The sequence below is a fragment of the Convolutriloba macropyga genome, chromosome 4 (genome assembly GCF_964194025.1).
Source record: "Convolutriloba macropyga chromosome 4, txConMacr16.3, whole genome shotgun sequence".
NCBI classification, from domain to species: domain Eukaryota; kingdom Metazoa; phylum Xenacoelomorpha; order Acoela; family Convolutidae; genus Convolutriloba; species Convolutriloba macropyga.
In genome coordinates this window covers 5,445,083-5,465,966 of record NC_134471.1, presented here as the reverse complement: position 1 = coordinate 5,465,966, position 20,884 = coordinate 5,445,083, and the positions used below count along the sequence as shown (strand labels likewise).

Here is a 20,884-nt window from a genome sequence, read left to right as displayed (position 1 = left end):
TGTTTCTTTTCTAAAGAAAATACGGTTTCCGATTTCGGGCTCAACACAAACTAATCCTAAATGTGAAAGCCAAATCAGTTCAGCCAATCATCCCAAATAACTGCAGATTCTGTGTTTTCAAATTCACAATCATTGTTGGCAAACGAAGAGTTGGAACATGATATGCGAAAGCACGTTACTGCTCGGTGTTATTGCAATATTTAGATCAATTTTCTACTCCGTCTTTCCAAATTTCGGAGTACATTCTCCGGCTTATGCGTGGGTTCGCCGTTCAGAGCAACCTAATCGCGTCGAACTAATCGGGTAGAAAACAGCGTGCAACTTTAATTACACACCATACACGAAATACTAAAATCTGTAGTCAACTCTGTGCTCTACTCATCGTCTATAAAAACAAACCATATAGGAAATGTCAAAAATGTTTTCAAAAAAGTACTGTTTTAAAAACAAAAAATCTTTAATGTAAACCAAAAGTTGGCAAAAATTGGATAGTTTTGACGTCTTCGAATTACTATTTCCATTTTCATATTAACAAGTAAAATTCAGCTCTAGTGTGTGGAACCATTTTCCCATTTTGCGCCGAATGGGATGGATTTTGCAATCTTTTCACGTCAATTTCAATAGAACCTCAACGAAGCCTCAAATTTGAATGGATCACTGCATGTAAACATGACAACATGTGAACAAAATAAAGTCCTACATAGAAATACTACTTTTGTTTCCTTTATATTTTGGTGTCTTTTAAGTTGGATATCTTCACACGTGGTCAATGATGCATTCAATTCTATCAATAACTATCTTAATATCCCAGTTTTCTATGGAAAAAACTATGACTGAGAAATTTCTCTGTTTTAATTTATAGTTTTTAAGAGTTCAAATGTCTGCGGCTTTTTTTATGATAAAAACTGAGTTTTAGTCTGGCTCATGTTAGCTTGAAGTTTTATTCACCACGGGGGGTTTCAAAATTTTTAAGGTTTCATTTAAGCTCCAAATTTTTACTATTTTCTTAGCATTGTCAATTTTGGCGTCATGTTCGGAATCTAGGCTGTTTTTTTCTATATAAAATTGACCTGATGAGCTCCAAACAACACTCGTTTTACATTGTCCCAATTTCAATTATCGCGCAATTACCCACGTTCTTGAAGCTAATTGACATCTCAGCTACAAAAAGTCCCATAAAGTTGCAACGCAATCGAATGTTCGAAAAACTCGAGGCATACAAATAAGCATCTTTTGGCCATACATCTGCATGTTTTAAAAATGAACTTTGACCTTTCAAACGTTCGATAGCGTTGCAACTTTATGGGACTGACTATTGCAACTGCGTTCCAATTCTGATAAGGGTTCACAGTTGAAAGTTCAAATTTAAAACTTGTATAGTCTGTCCCATAAAGTTGAAATAAGCGAACGTTCGAAAAGGTCAAAACAAAAGGTCAAAGGTCAAGTTAAGAGAAATATAAAAGAACAGAGCTGTACATTTTTACAAAATTGAGATAACTAAAATCTGTAACCTCTCAAGTCTATTGTTTTTCGAAGCCTATTGGGCATGCTCAAAGATAAGTCTTGCGCGTATCTTTCTGACAAGGACAGCCAAATATTGTGTATTTTTAAGGAAGCCTCATGAGGTGTTCTTGGGGGGTCACATGCCAACTGGTTCTTGATCCTGGCCCAAACATTTTCAATCGGATTAAGGTCCGGGCTGTAGGCAGGCCACTCCAGAAGCGGTATATTATTTTCTCGTAGAAAATTTTTCGTTATTCTGGCTGTATGGGGTGTAGCATTGTCTTGTTGGAAAACCCAAATTCGATTGGGGGGTTGAGTAGATCGACACTAGGAAGCAAAAAATTTGGCAGCGTGGAATTGACGTAATGATCGGCATCCATTGTTGACTCAAAAATTTCTAAGCATCCAAAACCAAAAAAACTAAAGCAGCCCCAAATTGTAAGATTTCCAGCTTGCTCAATAACTGTGTTGATTGCTAAGTTTGGATTCAATCTTTCATAATTTCGACGCCATAACCATATTTCACCATTCTTGCGACATTTCCGCAATTTAACAACCATTTCGTCAGAAAAAAAAACTCGGCTCCAATCAAAATCCAAATAAGTTGTTGAAAATTGGATCCGTTTTTCTCTTTGAACAGCCGTCAAAAAACATTGCATGGCTCGACAGTATTTAAATCCTGCCTTTCGCACTCTTCTTTGGGCCGTAGATTTTGAAATATCAAAAAATCTGCCACGCATTCGTAGACCTCGCCGTCGATTCTGCTCTACATCTTGAATAATGCGCCTGTCTTCATTTGATGTCGTTGCTCTAGGGGGGCCAAGATCAACTTTTCGCTGGCATAGAGTTCCCGGAATGCGCCTCTTTATAATTCGCCACACAGTGCTTGGGTTAGTAAAGAAACGGTTAGCCAATTCGGTGTACGGAATTTCTTGTCCAAAAAAATCATGAGCTCGATAAATCAAACGTACAAGATCGTCAGACGATCGTCTGCCTCTCATTGTTCATTTTAAGTTTTCTCTCTTTTCGAACGTTCGCTTATTTCAACTGTATGGGACGCGCTATAGAAAAATTTAGATGAAGTGGAGCGGTGGCTTTCAAATGACCACATGATTGCTCAATTCTTTGTTTTGCTCTTTTTCGAATGTTCGATTTTTCAACTTTATGGGACAGTCTACATAACTTCTTCATTGGCGAGATCAAGGTCGCGATTTGAAACGCTTTGATAACATTTCATAATTCATCAGAAATCAACAATTTCACTTTTATCACATGTATACAAAAGGTTCAAACATTTTTAGTCCATCAAAACTATAATTTCATCTTTTAAGCTTTAAATTTACGAAGCTGTTAATCAATCTTTATTCCGAGATAAACTTAGTTAAAAGTTCATCCACAAATAAATAATTCCAAACTGAACTAACTCGCTCCAACGCCTTGAGGTGCCTGTTTTATTTTCCACTGTTACTTCTATTTTCTGTCTTTTTTTACCAAAATTCTGCCCAAAAATTTTGTAAAAATAATTCTAGTAATGATTAGTCCAACTAATAATAAACAAAACCCACAATTTTTTGGCAAAAAATCAAGATGCATAGCATTATATACATTTTATTTATCATTTTCACTTTTACTTATTTATAACTTGTTTACTTTTAATAACCATTATCAACCCATGCAGAGAATTACTTCATGGGCGGGCAGAAAAAAACGTGACCCAGTTATGGACTACCCAGCCCATCACATTACAGAACCACTCTTTGTTCACGCCAACGAGAATTTGTGCCCGAGGAATTCGAACGACTTGGTTGTGCTTTTGGTTCCGAGTCGGGTTCGGGATTTTGAGAAGAGAAATGTGATTCGGCAAACTTGGGCTAATTTTGGGTCGTATTTAAGACGACCATTGTGGAATTACACTTTAGTATTTACGGTATGAAAAAATTTAAGTCAATTTTAATTTGTAAAAATTACAATTTTCTGCTCTCCAAATTCCGACATAAATCAGTAGTTTGAACAAAGTCACTTCAAAATTCGGGAAAACTCGGGACTATCATCTCAAATGGCTTTAGAGTTTTGGGTTCTTACCCGAACTTCTTAGTCGAACCAGAGTTTCACTACCTTAATTGCTATTGCTACCTACAAATTAATTAAGAGTTGTTGCATAACTTTGATAGGCGCTAAAAATCGCGTAATAGTGGATATTATTAAACCTTATTGCACACAACAAAACTTTATAACTAACGCCACTGTACAAAAATTCTTAAGATAAAATCACTGTTCTAAACACTCCATTGCATAGCTTGAAGACAGTGGCCAGATTTCATAGTCAAAGCGCAACCGTTTTGTTAAACCATTGTGACATTTTTTTTAGTTTTGAGCGGGCGTAAGTTTCAAAAGTTTTTCAACTGTCATCACGCAAGCGGAACTGATGAACTTTACCGCACTGTTAATTGCTCCCGAACAAAGACTGTTTGTTGTTGCCATCATGAAGGTACTAATCCGAGGCAAAGCCTAGTTTTTTATTGATTTTGATATGGCTATATCAACCATACATGTAGTGATGATTTTGAACAGCTCTCGCTATGACTACAACAGCCCGGGTCGAGGAAAAATCGAAAAAATATGAAAGATTAGAGGTGAAAAGTTTTTTTTCACCGCAAGTTTCGTATTTAATTTTGCGGTGAAATGCGGTTAACTTATATAAGCTCACCGCTATAGTAATTGATAAACTTACAAAAAGACCGAATTTCAACGCCCTTACAAGGGTTCGAACCTCTCACTTCTTCTTCTTGGCGTTCGCCGTTCATTCGGCATGCCCTCCAGCCGCGCTCGAACATTTCCTCACATGACGGGCAAAGTTTGATGCTGACTTGTACTCGTTACAGTATTCGCACCATTTCGGTGGCTTGATAACTGGTTTGGTTGTTCTGGGAATCCTTGGGTTGCATTTTTTAATGTGATTCTGGTAGTTACTGAGCATCTTGAAAGTTGAGTCACATTTTTCGCAAAAGAACACCGTCTTCGTCTGCTCGTGGATCCTCTTTACGTGGCATTTTAGCCCTGCTGCAGTCTTGTATACTAGTCCACATTCGTCGCATTCTAGGCTTGGGGTTGGTGTTTTTTCATTCCTTTCCCTCTTGTCAGCGAATCTGAACTTGTTTGCTGTTTTGCGTTCCCAGTCCTCCAAGTGCTGCATTCGTTTCCTGACCATAGCTTTCCATTGTTTCCTGTCCTGTGGCCACTTGTGTGCTTGTCTCCAGTCAATGCCAGCTTCTGTTAAGTTTCCTGCAGTAAAAACGTCTTCCTTTTCTTTCCTGGGATTTTAGGAAGTCCTTCGAGGCTTCCCAGCCATCCATGACAGCAATTTTCACAGGACGCAATTTTTACTCTCACCTTCTGCATGTCATCCACTTCTTCTTCCACTGTGCCATCTCTCACTAACTTCTAGAGTTTCTGTTTTGTATCTACATTAAATTCACTCTACTTTCTGTAAAGCGTGCGCTGTTAACTTTTGTAAGATTTGCGTATTTTAGCGGTGAAATTACATAGCGGTGAAAACATTTTTTAGCGGTGAAAACTTGGTGATTTTTTGTAAGTTCAAGGCTTACTCTAGTGGTGAAACTAAATAAATTCACCGCTAAGAAAAAAACAGAGGTAACATTAAAGGGTAATTTTAGGGGGGAGGGGGTGGTTAATTCTAACAATTCCGCTTAATCCCCATTAGTTTCACCGCATTCACGACTGATCTCAGAGTTTTAACACTTAGCAGAACATTTATGTAAGTTCACCAAATTAAATGATCAATATATGTAATTTCATCGCAATCACCGCTGATCTCACACAATTTGGCCACTTTTTCAGAATGGTTAATCTCTGTAAGTTCACCGTTAAATTCAGCGGTGAAATTATGTAATTTCACCGCTACCAGTCATTTTTTTTTCACCGAATTTACCGCCTAATTTTTGTAACTTCACCGAATTCACGGCTCATCTTACAAAATTTCCGCATTCATCGTTTATCTTACATAACTTTGCGTTGAATGATGGTGACACCTCGACCTGGTAGTTGAATAACTTACGCCACTTAAAGACACAATCAAAGATTGGTGATTATCTATCCAAACTTAGTTTTTCATAGCGGAAGTTCTCTATCAAACTGTTTTCTATTAAACAGTCGAGTTTTGGTTTATACAGTTGCATAATAATTATTGTCAATAAGTATTGTCTGAAAATTTTCTGCAGTTTAGTTCGGTTGTAAGGGTATTTCTCATTTTAATCCCTTTATCGTTGCCGCTCAATTTTAGGTTTAATCTTTTAAGATTACTGAAATTAGGGGTTATACTACTATTAATCTGCAGCACAATTCTTTGCGGAAGGAGTTTCCGTCAAACATATTTTGTAGTGGAAAGCAGTTTTCACTTTCCAACTTCCAGTAAGCTTGTGCGTAAGAAGTTCTCAACTGCAGGTTTTACATTTAGCATTGCCTTGAATGTAATATTTAACACAGAGGAAAAAAAATCTACTAGAGTATCTCAATTTCGACAACTTGTTAAGAAAAAGGTAATTTTTCAATTAATTTCCTCAGAAAACTCTTCGCAATTTATTTTCGCGATTTACGCTGAGTGTGGAAAGCGATTAAATGTTGTGAAAGTGGCTTCCGCAAAGCAATTAAAAGCCTCAATATGAACAATAGGATCAAATAAATGTGAAAAGTAGTTCAGTTCGTTTGTAAGGGAATTTCACTTTCGAATCCTCTTTACGTGGCCTTTTCCTATTTACGTGGCATTTTAGCCCTGCTGCAGTCTTGTATACTAGTCCACATTCGTCGCATTCTAGGCTTGGGGTTGGTGTTTTTTCATTCTTTTCCCTTTTGTCCGCGAATCTGAACTTGTTTGCTGTTTTGCGTTCCCAGTCCTCCAAGTGCTGCATTCGTTTCCTGACCATAGCTTTCCATTGTTTCCTGTCCTGTGCCCACTTGTGTGCTTGTCTCCAGTTAATGCCAGCTTCTGTTAAGTTTCCTGCAGTAAAAAAGCGTCTTCCTTTTCTTTCCTGGGGTTTTAGGAAGTCCTTCGAGGCTTCCCAGCCATCCATGACAACAATTTTCACAGGACGCAATTTTTACTCTCACCTTCTGCATGTCATCCACTTCTTCTTCCACTGTGCCATCTCTCACTAACTTCTAGAGTTTCTGTTTTGTATCTACATTAAATTCACTCTACTTTCTGTAAAGCGTGCGCTGTTAACTTTTGTAAGATTTGCGTATTTTAGCGGTGAAATTATATAGCGGTGAAAACTTTTTTAGCGGTGAAAACTTGGTGATTTTTTGTAAGTTCAAGGCTTACTCTAGTGGTTAAATTAAATAAATTCACCGCGAAGAAAAAAACAGAGGTAACATTAAAGGGTAATTTTAGGGGGGGGTGGTTAATTCTAACAATTCCGCTTAATCCCCATTAGTTTCACAGCTTTCACGACTGATCTCAAGAGTTTTAACACTTAGCAGAACATTTATGTAAGTTCACCACCAATTTAAGTGATCAATATATGTAATTTCATCGCAATCACCGCTGATCTCACACAATTTGGACACTTTTTCAGAATGGTGAATCTCTGTAAGTTCACCGTTAAATTAAGCGGTGAAATTATGTAATTTCACCGCTGCCAGTCAATTTTTTTTCCACCGAATTCACCGCCTAATTTTTGTAACTTTACCGCATTCACGGCTCATCCTACAAAATTTCCCGCATTCATCGTTTATCTTACATAACTTTGCGTTGAATGGTGGTGACACCTCGACCTGGTAGTTGAATAACTTACGCCACTTAAAGACACACTCAAAGATTGGTGATTATCTATCCAAACTTAGTTTTTCATAGCGGAAGTTCTTTATCAAACTGTTTTCTATTAAACAGTCGAGTTTTGGTTTATACAGTTGCATAATAATTATTGTCAATAAGTATTGTCTGAAAATTTTCTGCAGTTTAGTTCGGTTGTAAGGGCATTTCTCATTTTAATCCCTTTATCGTTGCCGCTCAATTTTAGGTTTAATCTTTTAAGATTACTGAAATTAGGGGTTATACTACTATTAATCTGCAGCACAATTCTTTGCGGAAGGAGTTTCCGTCAAACATATTTTGTAGTGGAAAGCAGTTTTCACTTTCCAACTTCCAGTAAGCTTGTGCGTAAGAAGTTCTCAACTGCAGGTTTTACATTTAGCATTGCCTTGAATGTAATATTTAACACAGAGGAAAAAAATCTACTAGAGTATCTCAATTTCGACAACTTGTTAAGAAAAAGGTAATTTTTCAATTAATTTCCTCAGAAAACTCTTCGCAATTTATTTTCGCGATTTACGCTGAGTGTGGAAAGCGATTAAATGTTGTGAAAGTGGCTTCCGCAAAGCAATTAAAAGCCTCAATATGAACAATAGGATCAAATAAATGTGAAAAGTAGTTAAGTTCGTTTGTAAGGGAATTTCACTTTTGAATCCTTTTAATCAATTGTCACCCAATTATACGGTTCAAAGTTTTAGGATTACTGAAATGAGGCATTATACTGCAATTAATCTGCTGCACAATTTTTTGCGGATGGAGCTTCCGTCAAACAAACTTAGCAGTTGCATTTTTCAACTTCACTTTTAAAAGCGAAAAACGCTTTCTGTTATTTCCATATAGGGCGCTGCCTTTCCCTCCGCGATGTTTGTGCGTAAGAATATTCTCAATTGCAGTTTTTGCAATTAGCATAGCCTTGAATGTAACATTAAACAAAAAAAATCATCTAGAGCATCTCAATTTCGATAACTTGTTAAGGCACAAGTAAATTTTGAACTAATGTCCTCCGGAAAACTATATTCAAATTTTATATTCGCAATTTCCATTAGTGCAAAAAGCGCTCAAATTTTGTGAAAGTGGTTTCCACAAAGCAAAAAAGCCTCAACATAAGCATTATGATCATATAAGAGTGAAAAGTAGTTAAGTTCGGCTGTAAGGGCAGTTCACATTTTAATCCTTTCAATCATTTGCAGCTCAATTTTACGGTTTAGATTTTCATGATTACTGAAATTAGGGATGAAAAACGTTGCCTGGATTTTCCATATAGAAGTTTTTGTCCGCAAAGTTTTCGCGTGAGAAACATACTTACAAACTATGTAAGTGTATTATTATAGGGAAAGTGAAATCTGGTTAAAAAATGTAGATTTACTCAAAAATTGGTACCGGTTGACGCGCGTAATGTTTTTCACAAAAACCAATTCAATACTGGCCAATAAAAAACGAAAGAATTTTAAAAAGTTTTAGCTAATAAGAAAGCGGTGAAAGCGGTGTGATAATAATGTTTGTAAAGCAAAAATATTCACACTGGGCTAGTTTTTGGGCAACGAGTCAAAACAACAAATCATTAGCTATCTGCATTTCAATGGGGCCGACATTTTCTGCTGATATCTCGAAAATTGTGAATCTAATTATTACCTTTAGGTTGGTCTTCCCTCTGACATGTGGGAGTACGCGGTGGTAGAGGGGGAGCAGGAAATGTGGGGTGACCTGGTGACCTTGAACTTGAGAGACACCTACGACCGTCTTACTCTCCAGATGCTTCTTTCTTTCGAATGGGTTAATAGGTACAGAACAAACAGAATTGAAAACCAATGTTTAGTGACCGAAAAGAATTAAGAGTGACTACTGGTATCGAACTAAACAAAAACACAAACACATAATAAGAAAAGCGCTGAAGTTATGCTTGTGAACATTTTTTCTTGATAATCTCAGCTTGTATGATGAAGGCTTGTTCAAGTAAATGCGTGGCACCGAAAGTTTCAAAACTGATTGTCCTTTAGCGCTGCTGCAAACTCGCCCATTAAGTTTCAATAGGATTCTGATTTGGACTGTATGCCGGCCATTCCAGTACCTTTTTTGGAAAAAATTGCCCATGATCTTCGATTTATGCAGAGGAGCATTCTTGTTGAAAAATAAGGTCTTGAAAATGCATTTTTCTTTGCGATTATTCACACTTTTTAAATAACCGACCGCATTTAGCTTTTCCTTCCACTTTCCGTCCACCCCAAATTATAAATAATCGCCTCTCCGAACTTAATTTTTTGCTTTTCAAATCTCGTACCATTTTTCAAAAACTCAAAACATTCGCTCACTCGGGTTTCATCAGAAAAAAAAACAAAAATTTTTCTAGAATAAGAAAGACTTCTTGATATACCATTTTGCTTTTTTTCTGCAAACTGACTTTTGTTGCAGCACTTCTGGAAAAAACACCAAACTTTTTGAGGATTCGTCTAACTACACCTCAGCAAATTGTATTGTAGCAAGAGAAAGCGTTGTGAGTCACTCTAATACAGTCCTATGAGGTTTTGGAAGTTTTTAAGACGTCGCTCAAAACGGACTTATTCGGATTTATTTTTCGGGTTTATTTCGACAATTTTTGGGGCTACTGGGCTGGATTTTTTGGTCTCGAAACTGTTAGTTATCAGTTAAAGTTTTTATGCATACTGTGCAGTGGATTTTGATTTATTTTATATTTCCGTCCATCAAAATCCTACATCTCGTAGCGCAACAACTTTACAGACTGTGAAAGAACAAAGCTCATTAACAATCTTTTCTTAGGCGGAGAAAATGAGAATGAAATTTCTCTTAAAGCTAGTAATTTCAACTTTTTTTCACACCCTGGTGCAAATCATGCTTACGAAGCACGCATCATGCTTTAAACGCAGAAATTATGCTGTACGTAGCTTTTCGGTACCATACTGTAAACTCAATAGGTTCTATGAGAGGCGACTTATCAATGACTCGATAAGTTGTGGATACGGTTCCGCGCTAATGTAATTATTTTCGAAGTCCAATAATAAAAGTAATGTACAAAAGTAAGCTGATTGTGGCGGATGTTTCTCAATCTGGAGTCACTATTTGAGTTTGTGCCCCCCAGACGCACGTGTCTTTTTACATAATGAAACTATGTAAAGATTCGTTTTTAACTGGGGGTGCATAACGAACTGCGTGTGGGGGCACAAACGGAAAAAATCCAAATTATTATCATGTGAAGCTATGGATCGAAAAATATTGAAAAATTGGTTAACTTTTGAGTTCAGCGCTAAGGAAATCATTTTCGAAGTAAAACAATAAATGTACTTTACAAAAGTAAGCTAAATGTGGCGGATTTTTTCTCAATTCAGTGTCATTATTTGAAATATTTTATCAACTTGATGCTTTTTAGCGCCCCCTCTCTACTTGTTCTTGTCTATAATTTAAAACAATTTTTGACCTGGAAGTGAAACAACGATTTTTGAACAGAAATTGGCAAAGCAACTTAAAAAAATCCCTATCTTTTTTAACTTTTATTCTTTTTAAAGACACTGCCATTTACAGTGGTTGAGTGAGATATTTAGTGAAAACTCACTGTGTGTGTGCATGCGTGTACGTGTACGTGTGCGTGTGTTTGTGTGTAGGTGTGTAGGTGTGTAGGTGTGTCTGTGTGTGTGTAGATGTGTGTGTGTGTAGTTGTGTGTATGTGTCGTTTTACTATGCAAAAAGCAGTAAGGACTGAGAGTACTGAATGAGTACTGTTTTTTAGAGAACTAAATAAACTGTGTGCATACCTGCTCAAAGGAAATGAAAATGAATCATGGTCACACAATAGGTCAAGAATTGCGAAAAATTTAATTGTATATAATCTGAAATAATTTTTAATGATTGAAATAAATTTAGTTTTCAAAGCTTTTGTGTTGAAGATAATGATATCAATTTCTATTCAATTGCACAGTTTATTTATTAAATTGAATTGATTTGTCTTGCGGAAGTTTATCTGTGATGTTTGTTTCATATCTTTGAAAACTAAATCTCTACAAAAATTAACAAAAACAATTGTGACGTTGCCATTTCACATAGTGAGAATCTATTTTTGCCAAATAAGTTCATCTATTGGAGGCATTTCAGTTGATTTTATTTGTCGCCAAATATTTCGACGAAGTGTTTCAAAATTTTATTCCCATCTTCAAACTGTTGCTTTGTTGGCAAAAATTGTTCTCAGCTTTTAAGTTTAAGTTACGGCGTCAGTTGTAAATATGTTCTAATTGAAGCAGGATTTGATCAATAACATCTGCGCCTACAAAATTTTAAAATTCGAATGCACATTGAAACTTGATAATTTTGACATGACAATAGTGACCGGGCGGAAAATCATCATTACGATGCAGAGGTACACCCCAAAATTTCCGCCTTAGTAAAATTGGCTCGAAAATTAGATACATACAATGAACGAAATTAGGAGACATCCTTTGTATCTTACTCTTCGCAAAAAGGGTTCCTCCAATTTTGCGAAATAAAAGAACATTCGGTGCGAAAAGTAGGTAACAAATCTTGCAGCACGTTTCCGCTCAATTTAGGTATCTATTATTCGCGCGCATTTTGAGCATGCAATGAGCACTTTAATAAAGATATAATTAAAGCTTTCAAAGCTTTAAAGAGCTTTAAATACATGCAACCACAAAAACTGATTTTTTTTCCCGAAAAATCCCTTGCATATCAAAGGCTTTGTATATCAATATGGGACTGGCCGAGTTTGATAAGTAGTAATAAGTAGTAATAAAGTACTATAAGTAGTAATTAAGTAGTAATAAAGTACTACTAATAGTAATAAGTTAGGCATAATTAAATAATTAGTAATTAAGTTAAGATTAATTGCGGATTATATGCGAAATCGAGCTACACTGCGTGCGAAAAATCGATACATAAATGGAGCAGATGCGTGATACAACTCGCGCGAAAAATAGGTTATTAAGTTTGTACTTGTATTTCGCGGCTAAAATTAGGACACTTTTGCAAACACGGGATACGATATTCCCTTCCATTTTTCCGGTTTCTGCTAAGGTAGCTATTCTCCGCAATATTGTTCCACTTTCAATGTATTAACATGGTAAAAACGAACACAAGATACACGCATCGGGCATATCTGCCCGTGTAAATTTGGGTATACCTCTGCATCGTAATGATGCAGAATTTAGTTACTCAGCAACGGGAATTTAAGAAATTTGGATTTTATTAGTTCTTCTCTTGTAAGATATGATCAAGCGTTTTTGCACAATTCAATAGACGCGATAAACCAACCGAGATAAACAAGTAAAAACCTGAAGCATTAAATTCCAAAACTGTTTACTGTTTTCAGTAGATTTTTAGGTAGTGTTATAAAGTTGGTAAAAAAAGCCTCAATATGAGGCAAAATGTTTTTTTTGGTGAAAGAGCAAATTTTAATGACACAGATACAACCAAGTTTAGAAACTTAGTTTAAAAAATTTTGCCGGTTGTTTCACAAAATTTTGACCTTTTTGACTTGTTTTTTTTTCAAAACATGCGCCGTTAAATCTCATATGAATTTGCATCTTGGTGCTTGTGTAAAATTCGGAATCACTTAATTGTTTAACAAAAGGAACTTTTGTTCATGCATAAAGCTTTTGTGCTTTCAATCAATCTATATTCGCTTTCTTGTTCTTCATTGGAAATATTGGTCTTCAGTTACTTAACAGCAAAATTATCTCCAATTTACACTGTTATGAGTTTTTAAGTTTGGAGTTATTTTTTGTCAGTTAGTCTTTAGGCCAGGCTGAAACTATCCAAATTCTGTGGAGTGTAATTAAGGACTTGTACTGCTTAACTTTTGTTTTAAGAAATTCCTAAATTGAGTAATCGTTTAATTATGAATTTTCAAAATTTAAGCTTGAGTTTTTCGTTGGGTGGGATAAGGCCCACTACGCTCGCTTGCACTTTTTGGGTTACTCAATTGCAATTATTTGGTTTTGATCGCTTTTTTGTGTTTCTGAAGTCAACATTTTTTATAGCTTTTGGCTGTTTTCATCTGAAAAATGCAAGATCTAATTTTGTTTCAGACATTGCAACCACTCCAAAATGATCTACAAAGTGGACGATGACACATACCTTCACTTATCTCTGTTAGAGAGGACTATAGGCAGTTACTACAGGAGGAGTCAACCTTACTTCGCACGAAAGGTAAAACTATTTCGGATCAGACAGCTGTTAAACTTACCCCCCCCCCCCCCCCCGCCCACACCCACCCGAACTAAAAACTACTTCGGATCAGACACCTGTTGAACTTACCCCCCCCCCCCCTCCCCCGAAGTATAAACTACTTCGGATCAGATGTAAACACTACTTCGGATCAGACGTAAAAACTACTTCGGATCCCCCCCCCACGAGAACTGGTAACTGGCGGAAAGGAAAGCCATTTAATATTTATTATTCCTTATTGAAAAGAAGTATGACCAAGTAGTCTGTTTCAGCTCATGGGTCGCTATAACGGATTCCACGGAGGTATCTATACTGCCTATAACAAGGTCAGTTATGAACAAACACTTCTAATGGACCTTTTTCATTTGCGTATTATAATGAAAGGAAGTGAGCAAGTAAAAAAGTTTCAAACGTGGTTCAATCACTATCCGCTCAACACTATGCTGCTTGGGTCGACCATTTTGCAAAATTCTGTTGTCGTGGGCTATTTTTCGTACTGATATTATAATATCAATATGAAGAATAGCCCACGACAACAGAATTTTGCAAAATGGTCGAACCAAGCAGCATAGTGTTGAGCGGATAGTGATTGAACCACGTTTGAAATTTTTAATCCTAGCTTAAAAAATCTGCCTTCAGGTCAGGACAAAAACCAATTGGTTTAATGTTTATTTTTATAGGGTTATAGTAAAAAAAATAAGCCATTTTGATTCAAAGTAGAATTAACCAATGTCTGACTATTGGTTAATTTTGATGGAAGTGTAACGAGACAATGATCAGTTTTGAAACTTAATCATAACAAGGAGGCGCGGTAATGTGCGTTCGCACATTATGTTCCGACCCCGCTCATCTACATTTTTCACTTAATTGTCTATCATATGAGGAAGAGAAAAAAAATTAACATATCATCATATCGTTCGACAAGCTACTAAACGAATAAAACAATCTACTCTAGAGGGCCTATGAGACCTGTGGCTACATTAATATGACTATCAGAAAAGACGGCAATAAAAATCAAATTGTTACAATTATTAATTACGACCAAAACTTCTTGTCCATTTTTTGAAAACCACTAATAACCAAATCAAAATGGCATCAGATAAAAATTATACTAAGAAGATTAACCGGTAGTTTTTGGAACAAAATATGGGATTTTTCTTCAATGCGACTTGGCAACAGAAGCAAAAGTTTTTTAAAACATTGTTTTAACAAAAATTAAATTCGAACTGATTAGAAACATTAGGCATCAAATGAAATCATCGAGAGAGTCTTTTGTACATCAATAGAGAGCGACTGAGGCCTTTCATTATCCAGGATATGTCATACGACTACAAAAAGAACGACTACAGGCAAAAACGAAAAATTTGCACGAAAAATTATGCACGAAAACGATGTCCCCTCAATCAATCAAATATTAAGCTGATCACTAAAAGCAATAAAAATCTTCGTTTGCATTTTTTGTAGCGACAACATCAAATGACGCCCATTATTGTGATACTGTGAAAAGAAAACAAAAACCTACAAAAAGGGGGCAAATTTGCTAAAATCACGACAATTGGTTTTATGAAAATTGGTTGTCCCAAGAAGAAAGGCCATTTGAGGAAACTAAGACCGTTATGGAGAGCTGTATTTCAAAAGATAAATGATGTGAATTGTATATAGAGATGCTTAGCTACAATTAAACAGAAATAAAATTGGCAGATCTCAAAAATCTATCTCTTTTTTATTAAAAACAATTAAAAATTCAGCCAAAAAAGGTTTTTGACTAAAAGAGTAGACAGCTTGTCTTGCAACTAGTTGCGACTTAATTTTATGTGAATAAAACATAAGACTAAAAATAGCATTAAATACAAATTGAACTAATAGGTTTCACAAACAACTTTACGAACCACAGTTTTGAAGCCATTAATTTTAACCGCGACTAACCATAAGATATTAACCGCGAGAATATAACATCTTCATTTGCGTCTCTCCGTTAATCATCATAACACCTTTTTTGTAAAACTACCATCACAAAATGACAAAAAAAGAACCACAAAGACTGAAAAGTATCTAAACTTCACAAAATTCATCCGAAACAAATTGTCTAAGCCCTGAAGACATCATTTAAAAAGTTTAAACAGCAGAAAAAATATTGTTTGAGTCAACAAAACATTACAAAGAGCTCTAAATAATGAGGTTAATTCACGAAAATGATACAACAATGTAAAGTACGAAAAAAAACGCAAACCAGAACAAAAAGGGATAATTTGAAGAAAACTATTACTTTTTTTTAGAAATTTATGTCAAGTCAAAACATCCATTAGTTATTTACCAATATCAATTATGTGTTTTCACTGTTATATCCAGAGTTGGCCACGGAGACCTTTAATTACACAATATTTGGCATATGACAACAAAAACTAACAACAAATAAAGGGCAAAAGTAAAAAACTCCAATTTCTGCAATGGAACGGTGTCGCAAACCATATGTTATGAAAACAAAAAATGTTCAGTTTCAAATGTTGTAAAGTTTTTTAAGTTAGATTGTTAAATAATGTTACAGTTTACAAAAGAAACAAAAACAACAGCAAAAATGGGAAATTATGAACAAAAATCAGAAAAATTTGTATGAAAACTCGTAGTACCAAAAGCAAGAATACCTTCTGTTAAAACAATCGGCCACAGAATTAGTTTGTCTTCTATACGGAGGAGAGATCGACCTGTAATTACTGAGAATAAACAAAATGTTGACTAAAATATTATAACAAACTGACAAGTTCAAAAAATCACAGAAATTTCTATAAAACAAATAAATTCAATAACATAAGAGACAATAGGTAACAACCGAATGAAAAGAAAAGGTCCACCTGCACCTCTTGAGGAAGAAATTTAGATCTTTGAATAGTTAAATTTTAAATTCAGACTGCCAAAAGAATAACAATTGAAGGCAAAAGACAAGAATTCAGTTAAATTTTACTAAAACTCTTCCTCAAAGCCATAAAAACCCTTTGGTTATCTGAAAACAAACTATATCTACAATCGACCTCGAATTTATGTAAACTAGAGCGATCATTAACGGAGCCATGGATAAAAAATATTGTCAGTAATTAACATTAAAAAAACAAAAGCGAAATATTTTGAAAAAAGGCAGCATCAAAATAAAAACCAAAAAGTCTCTGGTTCTAAGAGTCCATGATATTATCAAACTCTCCCTGATTTTGTCGCACGCCCAGCAAACCGACCAAGTGTTCCAGTTATTTGCGAATTAGACCAATTGTTGAATGGAATTCTTCACATATTGAAAAAAAAGATGGATTTTGTATGATTATCGAGTTAAATCTAAAAAACGGCAAAGTTTTAATTCCAGAAGACTTTCATACGGTGCCTAATTGCAACTAGCAATCTTTTTGAGATTAGAGAGTCTGTGTTAAGGTTTCTAGGTCACTGAGTCTGCAAACTTTGACAAAGTGGACCAAAAAAGCTTATTTTCTGCCATTTTTGATGAAAGTTTGAATTTTGAAAATTTTATCAACCTCAATCAAACAACTCAGCAACGCTCTTCTATCTCTAACGGTAACAACAACACTTTGTCGTTAAAAAATTTAACCTATTTTGATTTGTATTAGCGAAAGTGTGCCATATTTTAGCAAAAATTTCTGAAAATGTGAACAAAAACAGTCGAATGTTCACAAAACTTTAAAACCTCGATTACTCCCTGTAAATCACGAAAATCAAAAAAGTCTTTTTAATTCCGTATTCTACGCTGGACGGGCTGTTTAATGATACCACTCACAATTCTCTACGATGAATATATCGGTCGGCCAAAATTGACTGAACAAAAAAAAACCCAGTTGAGTATATAGTTCCTCCCTCCCCACTAAAGTGGGGGTCGGAACAATAACTTCGAGAGAAGCTTTTGTAGTTTTGAAAAATGACAAACGAAAATGTGTGTTAAAATTAACAAAAATCCTTGTTGATAGTTTTATGGGAATGTATCTTGGCGGGGAATTTTGTTTTGAAAGCTAATTTGCTTTAATTTGTGGATTATCAGTCGTTTATCGAAGATCCCGATAAAAAAATGAATAGTAAACGACGAAGGGCAACATTTCGGTGTATTTTCTTTTAACATGTGGGGCTCATAGGGAGCATTATGGCTGTTTTGAGCTCAAGTTAATGATTGAGCCGACAGAATGTGGGATCATCTAAGGGTTCTCCTAAGGAAAATTTCGAGTAGTGATTGATAGGTAATTATAGGCAGTTAGTGATTTGATTACTGTGCTATGCCAGCATAAAACAAAGTACCAAAAAAATCGGACGCTGTGCGGCAGTTTTGAGATTGGTGAACTTGAAGCTGAAGACAAAAAAGCCAACAACTGTGGTTGCAATAATTTCCATTTAGTGAAGCTAAAGATTTCGACTAGGATCATGTATGATTTCTTAGTAGTGATACCAGGATCGTAGTAGGAAATACGTTATGATTTGTATGACATATATGGCTCTTGTATCACTACTAAGAATTGGCGACCCGGTATGATACCTCGAAGTGTTTTTTGTCTATTAGTCTGACTACCCCAGTCGACAACGAATGGTTATCTTGCAAGATCTTGCAAGATTCTGGCAAAATCTTGCAAGACGATACATCGTCCTGCAAGATTTTCTTCCAAAATCTTGCGAGATCTTGCAAGATAACCCTTTGTCTTGCAAGAATCTTGCAAGATAACCATTCATCTTGCAAATATGCAAATAAATGGAACATGATCGAACAAGATCAAAATGAGACGCGAACATTGATTCCCATCAATTTTTTTTTACTTTGTGATACATAATTACAACCAAAATACATCAAGTTTGTTTTCTTCCGCTCAAACTAAAAATTGAATCAATTTAGAAAAAGAAAGTAAATTGTTTTCCATAGTAGCAAAACAAGAAATTTGAAGCACGAATTAATGTATATAAATGAGAGTAACCAGTATTAATACCAACGGCTGTAATAAAATACAGATGTCTGGTATAAATTTTGTTTCAAATGATCTCTAAAAATTCATTCCACTATATTTTGGTAATAGTTTGCGCTAAATGAATGATAATGCGTCTAAAACAGCCAATGATAGCAGAGCTCGACCGCACTGAACTTGCAAGAATCTTGCAAGATAACCATTCTTCTTGCAAGATCTTGCAAGATAGCCATTGTCTTGCAAGATCTTGCAAGATAAACATTTTCTTGCAAGATCGTGCAAGATAACCATTTTTCGCAAAAATCTTGGAAGATCTTGCAAGATAACCATCTGGTCTTGACTAGGGTAGATGACGACAATAGGTGGCTTTGCTCTTGGCGTGATTTGTAAAAGGAAAAGGGCGTCAATTTTTATGATGATCAAAATATCTTGGCATGCATAAATCTCCTAATTAATTGATCTCAAACCCCTCTTCCAAAATGTGCCTCGACAGTCGACGTTAGTTGATTTATGTTTTGAATCAGAAACATAGCCGTTTACGACAAATTATATTGAAAAATTGGGACAATTTTGACATACAAAAAATTATATTCAAATAAGTAGTTCCTCCGTTTTTGAAGGACCGAAGAAATTAAGGATAAAAAACATCATCTCCTATAAAATCTCCGTAATAGGCAAAAGCAATCATTTCCCGCAAAAATTTGACGGTTTCTGGCCGGTCGTCTTGTCAAGTCGGGCTTTGATCAGCGTAATGAACGAATTTTGGCTGTTTTGTGTAAAAATGGCTGTGTTAAAAGAACATCTATAGAGATTAAGAACGCGGAGTGGCTAACGACTGGCTGGTTATCGTCTGGATGGGTCTGATCATAGCCGATTTTAGTCTGATAATTAATGTACAACTCGAGCTGGGTTGGCTAAAATTAGTTTTATCCCATAGAGAGATCTTAAACCCTTATGGATAACAATTGAGCAAGATTTGATCTGCATGTACCTTTCTGACAGATCACAGTTAAAAGTGGGTTCATCGGCCATGACATGAAATATGCTAAAATAAATTGTAGTTTGTTGCAGGCCTTACGAGAGCCAATCTACGGGCAGAACTTCACCCGGAGGTGGGTAGTCACAGAAGACGAGTACCCTTCGGACTACTACCCCCCATACAACCAGGGTCCATTCTATTTCCTGTCAACATCACTCACCAAAACCATATCTAACCTGTGCCCACATCATTGCATATCACAGACACAACCCAGAAAGTCGTCCAGATGTTTTTGGAAGTTCGAGGACACTTTTTTCGGATCTTGTTTGGCGACGTTTGAGCCCCGGGTGAATTTTATCAACATTACGAATATATTTGTAGATACAAATTATGTATCGATGAAACGAAGATTGCATCCGGAAGCCGCGATTGTGCATCCGTTGAAAAACGTGTCTTTAATCGTGGATCTGCACTCAATTCTGCAAATGTTGCCCAGAAGGAGACTGTTTGACAAGATCCAAGAATTGAATTTGGAACTGGTTGATAGGGTTAACCAAATGGGTTATGAAGACTTCGAATTTTTAGGCTAGGTTGTATAGTGTTGATGTATTCCCAAGTTTAGGCCCCAACTCATGGAAAATCTTCAAAATTCAGTCTAATGTGTGTGTGTGTGTGGGGGGGGGGGGCTGCAAAAATTCTTTTCATGGATAATTTGGGTCGAGCATGCACTTTGCACTTCTCATAGTCGATGCCTAAACCCGAGTTAAACTTATTGTTGTTTCAAGTATCCGAAGAATGTTACCTTCATGCCTGCAGAGTAGAGGTTTACCAGTGAATCGACTTGATACGACTTGATAAACACACTAAAACAAAATAACTCCTGCCAAGATCTTGATACGTTCCATGACTAGTAAACGTTGAGATGTGTACGAAATCTGCAAGATTTTTGCATAGTTATCAGGAATCAACATATTGGCACGAGAAACGAGGAAGATAAACCACGACCTTTACTTACTAAATAGCTCTAACAGCTTAATTATTTTCTCACTGTTTTCCGCAAAAACAAGTTCAGTCGACCTAAAACTTGACTTTACAAAAATCCTTACTTGATAAAGTTTTTGAGATATCAAAACTTCTCAGAAGGAGAGATCAGAGTAAGCGCTAAATAATATTTACTTTTTTGAACCCTCGGGTGGTAATTCGAGGGACTCTTATGTAATAATTTGCCCAGTACTCTTGACTTATACACGACTTCCAGAATGTCCGTAACTAAGTTTTTAAAAAAAGCTGCAAAATCTCTATTAGATAAAATTTAATAGATAATAGAAAACATTGGAAAAGCTATGAGGCTATCGAAAAAAATGCTATCGAAATTAAACAAATATTTTTTACCAAAGAGTTTGCAAAGAATGTTCTTGGTTTACCTTGAAAAAAGTCTTTGAACATTTTTAT

At 35.7% G+C, this 20,884-nt stretch overlaps 1 protein-coding gene across 1 annotated transcript; it reads left to right on the top strand.

The window, feature by feature from the left end:
- The first annotated feature begins 2,643 nt into the window (after positions 1–2,643).
- Positions 2,644–20,028, top strand: LOC142338222 (beta-1,3-galactosyltransferase 5-like). Its single transcript, XM_075387880.1, has 5 exons — positions 2,644–3,430; positions 8,969–9,111; positions 13,378–13,498; positions 13,789–13,842; positions 19,525–20,028. The coding sequence occupies exons 1-5, from the start codon at positions 3,035–3,037 to the stop codon at positions 20,020–20,022; spliced, it is 1,212 nt and encodes a 403-aa protein (XP_075243995.1). The 5' UTR covers positions 2,644–3,034; the 3' UTR covers positions 20,023–20,028.
- Positions 20,029–20,884: the final 856 nt, after the last annotated feature.